The sequence below is a fragment of the Volvox carteri genome (assembly GCF_000143455.1).
Source record: "Volvox carteri f. nagariensis unplaced genomic scaffold VOLCAscaffold_127, whole genome shotgun sequence".
Lineage (NCBI taxonomy): Eukaryota > Viridiplantae > Chlorophyta > Chlorophyceae > Chlamydomonadales > Volvocaceae > Volvox > Volvox carteri.
In genome coordinates, this window is record NW_003307670.1 from 103,043 (window position 1) to 110,351 (window position 7,309).

Sequence of the window (7,309 nt, forward strand, 5' to 3'; positions counted from 1 at the left end):
GCCCCATCTTCCGAGGCCTGCTGCACGTGCAGCACATGGATGGGAACATGACAATTAGCATCAGGAACAAGAAAGAGGGCAACGGGTAACGAATCCACAACGAAACACACAACCGTGTCACAGATGTGGCCCACCACTACCTGCCTACATCAAACAAATCTGCCGTACTCCGATAGCCATATCGGAGTACGACAGCGTCTTGATGCCCCACGTAAAACACATAAGGGCCCCGACCCTCGCCCCCATCTTACCTCCATTCCCGGCTGGATGTTGGCCCCATCTTCCGAGGCCTGCTGCACGTGCAGCACATGGATGGGAACATGACAATTAGGGCAGGCACGTCAATGGCGGAGGCGAAACATACACGCCCCCCTCCCCCAACCAGCCCCAGCCACCCTCCATAGCATCAGGAACAAGAAAGAGGGCAACGGGTAACGATTCCACAACGAAACACACAACCGTGGCACAGATGTGGCCCACCACTACCTGCCTACATCAAACAAGTCTGCCGTACTCCGATAGCCATATCGGAGTACGACAGCGTCTTGATGCCCCACGTAAAACACATAAGAGCCCCGACCCTCGCCCCCATCTTACCTCCATTCCCGGCTGGACGTCGGCCCCATCTTCCGAGGCCTGCTGCACGTGCAGCACATGGATGGGAACATGACAATTAGCATCAGGAACAAGAAAGAGGGCAACGGGTAACGAATCCACAACGAAACACACAACCGTGTCACAGATGTGGCCCACCACTACCTGCCTACATCAAACAAATCTGCCGTACTCCGATAGCCATATCGGAGTACGACAGCGTCTTGATGCCCCACGTAAAACACATAAGAGCCCCGACCCTCGCCCCCATCTTACCTCCATTCCCGGCTGGATGTTGGCCCCATCTTCCGAGGCCTGCTGCACGTGCAGCACATGGATGGGAACATGACAATTAGGGCAGGCACGTCAATGGCGGAGGCGAAACATACACGCCCCCCTCCCCCAACCAGCCCCAGCCACCCTCCATAGCATCAGGAACAAGAAAGAGGGCAACGGGTAACGATTCCACAACGAAACACACAACCGTGGCACAGATGTGGCCCACCACTACCTGCCTACATCAAACAAATCTGCCGTACTCCGATAGCCATATCGGAGTACGACAGCGTTTTGATGCCCCACGTAAAACACATAAGAGCCCCGACCCTCGCCCCCATCTTACCTCCATTCCCGGCTGGACGTCGGCCCCATCTTCCGAGGCCTGCTGCACGTGCAGCACATGGATGGGAACATGACAATTAGCATCAGGAACAAGAAAGAGGGCAACGGGTAACGATTCCACAACGAAACACACAACCGTGGCACAGATGTGGCCCACCACTACCTGCCTACATCAAACAAATCTGCCGTACTCCGATAGCCATATCGGAGTACGACAGCGTCTTGATGCCCCATGTAAAACACATAAGAGCCCCGACCCTCGCCCCCATCTTACCTCCATTCCCGGCTGGACGTTGGCCCCATCTTCCGAGGCCTGCTGCACGTGCAGCACATGGATGGGAACATGACAATTAGGGCAGGCACGTCAATGGCGGAGGCGAAACATACACGCCCCCCTCCCCCAACCAGCCCCAGCCACCCTCCATAGCATCAGGAACAAGAAAGAGGGCAACGGGTAACGATTCCACAACGAAACACACAACCGTGTCACAGATGTGGCCCACCACTACCTGCCTACATCAAACAAATCTGCCGTACTCCGATAGCCATATCGGAGTACGACAGCATTTTGATGGCCCATGTAAAACACATAAGAGCCCCGACCCTCGCCCCCATCTTACCTCCATTCCCGGCTGGACGTCGGCCCCATCTTCCGAGGCCTGCTGCACGTGCAGCACATGGATGGGAACATGACAATTAGGGCAGGCACGTCAATGGCGGAGGCGAAACATACACGCCCCCCTCCCCTAACCAGCCCCAGCCACCCTCCATAGCATCAGGAACAAGAAAGAGGGCAACGGGTAACGATTCCACAACGAAACACACAACCGTGGCGCAGATGTGGCCCACCACTACCTGCCTACATTGGGACATTGGACATTGAAGCCATAATAGCCAAAGCCGTACATGAGCGGTTATGTCAGCCAATTGCATGGAAACCTCGTCGGTCGTAATTTTGTTCAGTAAACCTGACAAGGTTTTAAATGATTTCAGCCGATTTTCGGATATTGTGGCATGGACCCACTACATTGGCGGACCTGGTCGACCAGGTCGATCGACGTCGGCCTCGGCTAACCTTGCCTATGTACTTATTTGTTCATCAACTATATTCTACTTTGTGCTGGAACAATCGGCGTTCATTTGGGCCATGACCATGACTACCAATGGTCATGTTACATCGGAGCATCAAAGCAAGTGGCAAACACCCTAAGTAACCTAAATTTCACTTATGATAAGTTCACCGGCTATATTCATGCTTCCCAATGTGCTTTCGGGGCTGCACGTCAAAAGTAACCTCGTCCAGACAACCGTCCCGTAGCTGCTGAGCCTTGGGCGCTACACGTCTCTGGACTGCCAAATGGCCGTAGGTAGAGAGCAAATCGTAAGGACAAATAATGCCTCCCTACACTCATATTTGATGGCAAACATGTTAACTAACCTCGTCATAACATTTCACACACTCAGCGCGCATATCTGTGCGTAATTATGACACTTTCAAGGTTGCACATTTATCAAGCTTCTAGCTGGCGAGTAACCTGTCCAGACAACTGCCCCGTAGCTACCGAGCCTGACGAGTTACACGTCTCCGGACTGCCATAGGGCCTATGCCGGTAGACGAGGCAGGAAGCATTTCTTCGAGGTGCTTTATCAGGACGGCGAATTGGAGCTGGTGGATGTTGTGCAGCTGCGCAATATGCTGGCACCTAAGTCTGCCCGCCCAAGGCGAGCGGTGGGAGCAGCGGCGGTTGCAGCAGCCGCATCGAGGCTGGAGCACTGGAGTTTGGATTCAGCCGCGGACGTTCCGGTGGAGCTGGATCTGGCTATGGCGGGAGACCACTCAGTATTCAAAATTGCTTTGGTTACCAATCAATTATTCGAGCAACGTCTTCAACTTCCGTCCGTACCGCAGCCGCATGTCGACGTGTTGCGAGGAGCGTTGCGTTGGAGCTTAGTTAATAACGTAATTCTGCCTTACGAGGTTTCAAATCCTTTGCGTGTCGCTTTGTTGTCTTCTGGCGCGCGCGTCTTAAAAGGGAAACCGGTAAAATTTAGTGATCCCTTGTCGCCTCAGTTTTACGACGGCGTAGATAAGCAGTTTACATCAGTAGATGCAGCAGTGTTGTCAATCACTGGCGCGTTGTTAGATTTGGCAATTCCAGCAGCGATTAAGTCTGTTAAGGGCTTTGTGGTCGCTAGAGTTCCGGTTGATCACATATCGGGTGCTGATGAAGCGCGCATGAAGTGGTTGCGCAGGCTGCAGGATAAGGATCGTTTGTTGATGTTGGGTTGTCCTACCGTTGAGTCTGAGTACCAGTCTTTTATCTGGCTGATTGTGTTCACGAATCCGGCTATCAAGCGTGTGATTTTGAAGGATAGCAGTTTAGCTGAGCACTTGCTTTGAAGGTGCGTACATGGATTTTTCCACGGGCATTCACCATCTCGGCTTCGCCCGCTGGGGGGGGGAGTCTGCCGTACGCACGTGTTATGTTCGGTGCTACAGTCATATGACGCGACAGCTGTCACGACATTTTAGCGTCACGTTCATTTTACCGTCTTTTATAATCGTCTTAGGTTATAATCGATGTGACTACGCGAATTTCGTGTATTATCGTGTAGGGTGTTTGGTTCTTATCTTACACTTCGCTGATCGACTTATGGACGAGATGCGAATGTACGCTCGTTTGCGTATATTCATGTATTTTACTTGTGAATTGTTCATTTCTTGTGTGAATGTTCTGTCACACGGGTTACAAGGTGTTTCACTTGTGTCATTTGTGAACTATACGTCGTGGTCGTACTCGAGGCTTATCTTTGAGGGCCTCCTGTGATCGACAGCGTGACTTCGGTATTTATAGCCGGTAGCGAGCTTGGAAAAGTCGCTTTACGGCTCATGATCAGAACATTGTAAAGTTCTCTGAGCTAGACAACAAGCCCTGTGCGGTCCTCCCTTCTTTCAAGCCGCATAAGTAACGTCCCTTAACCAGCCGAACTCCTGTGTGGGCCGCTCAACGCCCATATCCTTCACGCCGGGCATACTCAGTCGGTAAGGTAAATCTTTATCGCTGTTGATTGATTGCCTGGAGGGAATCTTGGCCCCTTTCGCGGGTTGCTATTTGCTGTGTATTACGACTTGCCCGTTCGTGTGCCGTCTAGTCAGCATTCAAGCTACCTGCAGGACTTCGCCATAGACCACCCTGCCTTCCCCGGTATTTCGGGGCACCCTCATCCAGTCACCCTAGTCAACTTCTCAGAGGATTGCTCAGTTTCCGCACCCACCACCACCATCCAACGGAATCTGCCGGGTCGACAGCGGCCCAACTCCATTCCTGGTCGGCTCGCAGTTTAACTTTATCCCAGGTACCACCGTCCATCAACTATGGACGCAATGCCTTCCACCATCGGAAGGACTTTGATCCTAACGGGTATCGATCTCGGTATCTCCCGGGGGCAATGGTTGCGCCTTACCAGTGGTGCCAAACCCTAGCTACATGTATGTATGTAGGGACCGTCAGGCGGCTTACCAGCGTACATGTCCCATTTGTATGTGATCACCGCAACAATTGCGTCGGTTGAGAAGGCGTCATAGACATGGTTGGCTAGCAGCGCGCCCAATGGAGAGTCGTTCACGGATCGCGTCATCCGCGCCACGTACGGCAATGCACAGAAACCAAGCTTGTGTGAACAGTACTCCCAAGGCTTGCGAATGATGCGGGTCAGGAAACTCCTGTCGTCACCATGATGATTAGATCATGGAAATGCATGAAAGGAAGGTAACAGGTACTGGATTAGGGAGGAATGGGCGGGAGACGTTACTGCTGCATGTGTATGCTTAGCTTCCTGCAATCCGGGTCTGGGCACATTTGCCTGGGGAGTGCAGCAGCTTGGATAGACTGCTGGCAATGCTCATCGGCAACCGCAGGCGGAGATCTGCTACGACATCAAAATACTGGTGGCTAAGGTAGGGGAAATATCAGTCCTACATTGCCAGCCCCTACATTGCCACACACCAGGGCTTCAGCCCCGCAGTTTTCTTTCCTGAGCTTCCTTACGGAAGGAGGATTATTATCAGCCTGCAGGACGGCCGAGACACGAATCCCCACGACCTAGAAATACATGAATAGATACTGTAAGACCAGACAAGAGATAGATACACCCGCAACTCACCGCAAGTTCACCAACCACAAACAGGATGTGCTCGCCGGATTCTCATCGAACCCCATCCGACGCCACTTCCTAGTCAGCCTGTTCACCACTGTCCTGGTCTCGGCCGTTGGGTCCATCTGGAAATACACAAACATGGACATATATGTACCAGCCAAGCAGCCAAGCAGCCACACATCGCCCAAGTGATGTCATAGGGTAACTATGCCGTATAGCTATACCATATCGTACACAGCAGTGCATCTCGCCTACTCTGCATTATGCATATGCAGGGTAATAATGCAACTCGAGGCATAACCCTCACACACATTCTCACACACACATACTCTCTCACATACATATAGACATCGACATACAGGTAGGTGGCTGGCAGAGGTTAAGGCCTGACTTCTGCTCCCGGAGTGTCCGGATTCATATCCGCCTGCCGACCTCTCGGGTGTTTGAGAGTTGAGATGGGAGGTGGTCCCCCATCTTCTGGACGGTGTAGGATGTGATAAAATCAACTTGCGAGCTGACCAGGAACTGAGTTGAGGCGCCGTTGATCCGCTAGATTGGGTTGGATGCCGGTGGTGAGTTGCCAGACCCAAAGAGTACACTCTTTAGTCGGATGAGGTGAATGGATTAGGGTGCCCGTCTAGCAGGGGAGAGCAGGGAAATGCCTCGGGAAGGAGGCCACTGGTGAAGCTTAACCACCCTGTAACATCTTAGACATACACACACAACACACAACACACGGCACATAAAACACAGCACACAGCAAACACCACAAACACTAATGACATGTCTCTCTGACCATCCCCTCGCCCCCAACCTCAACAGACCATTTCCGTCCTCCCAAATATCCTAATAACTTTCAGTGCAGCGTCAGCATCCAGCTGCTCAGGTGTACCTTACTTCTTTGCCAATCCGTCGGTTATTATGCTACATACCTACCATGCCGTAGACCCCTAGCGGACACAGCAGCTGACCAGACAATTCAAAACAGACCTCGCTAATAAGCATACTTGGCTGCGGCGAGGTTAATTGATTATTGCTCAGCACGACGTTGTAGCTACGCACTTCTGCTGCTGCCCCCATTACGAGTCATCAAGGTGCTCTGATGTAAAGGAAATACACATGCAAGATCTAGATTGAGTCGGCACCTACATGCATCATTTTATGAATGAGACACAAACATTTCATATCCCACCTCGTCATCAGCTCATCACATATATGCATGTACGTTCATCACCAGCCAGCACGCACCCGCCAACCTACCAGTGATCCTTCCACCACGAGGTTTTTATTTGGCATCACCTCAAGTACGTTGGTGAGCCACTGAATACCAACGAGATCCAAGAACTTCACCAGCAAGGCAGGCGCCTTCGACGCCAGGTTCTTCCATGCCTGCATATGCATATTGTAAGACCAGACAAAGAGTACTCGTGGGAGATGCCAAGGGGAGCTGACCCCTTCTTACAGTCCTCCTCCCCACGTGTAGCAGCTGACCGCTGAAAAGGTCTCTCGAGTTGCTGGTGGTCGCACTCTGCAGTATATATAGCACCATACTGTGTACCGGCTGCTACACCATGAGCGAACATCTTCGGGCGCCCCTGGGCAGATCCCATGGGATTTATAACATAGTCCGAGATGGAGGTCTTCTATTTATCCAGACTTTTTTAATTTTGTCGCCCAACAGGGCATCCACCATTGGGCAAGGAGGGTGCCGCATCGTGTCTGTAGTCTAAATGTTCTTAGCCCGATACGATCCAAGGAGTTCCCACCTCCCAGCAATTCGCATCAATGTAAGACAAGACAAAGAGTACTCGTGGGAGATGCCAAGGGGAGCTGATCCCTTCTTACACATATGCACGTCAGCGTGTGATGCATGGCGTGTGATGAGGTGTGGGTCTATGTATGGGGTCCAGGTAGGTAGCATGCCACTATTTCCCTA

The 7,309-nt window shown here is 52.0% G+C and overlaps 1 protein-coding gene across 1 annotated transcript in view; it reads right to left on the reverse strand.

The window, feature by feature from the left end:
• VOLCADRAFT_100576 (uncharacterized protein) overlaps positions 1-6,774 on the reverse strand; it is a gene marked incomplete at both ends in the record, with an annotated part of 7,072 nt that extends 298 nt beyond the window's left edge. The window contains 11 exons of the mRNA XM_002959131.1: positions 252-293; positions 598-639; positions 871-912; positions 1,217-1,258; positions 1,490-1,531; positions 1,836-1,877; positions 3,511-3,667; positions 4,681-4,699; positions 4,737-4,939; positions 5,380-5,495; positions 6,634-6,774. Coding sequence (XP_002959177.1) covers positions 252-293; positions 598-639; positions 871-912; positions 1,217-1,258; positions 1,490-1,531; positions 1,836-1,877; positions 3,511-3,667; positions 4,681-4,699; positions 4,737-4,939; positions 5,380-5,495; positions 6,634-6,774 — 888 coding nt within the window. The remainder of the gene's footprint in view (positions 1-251; positions 294-597; positions 640-870; positions 913-1,216; positions 1,259-1,489; positions 1,532-1,835; positions 1,878-3,510; positions 3,668-4,680; positions 4,700-4,736; positions 4,940-5,379; positions 5,496-6,633) is intronic.
• Between the last annotated feature and the right edge of the window lie 535 nt (positions 6,775-7,309).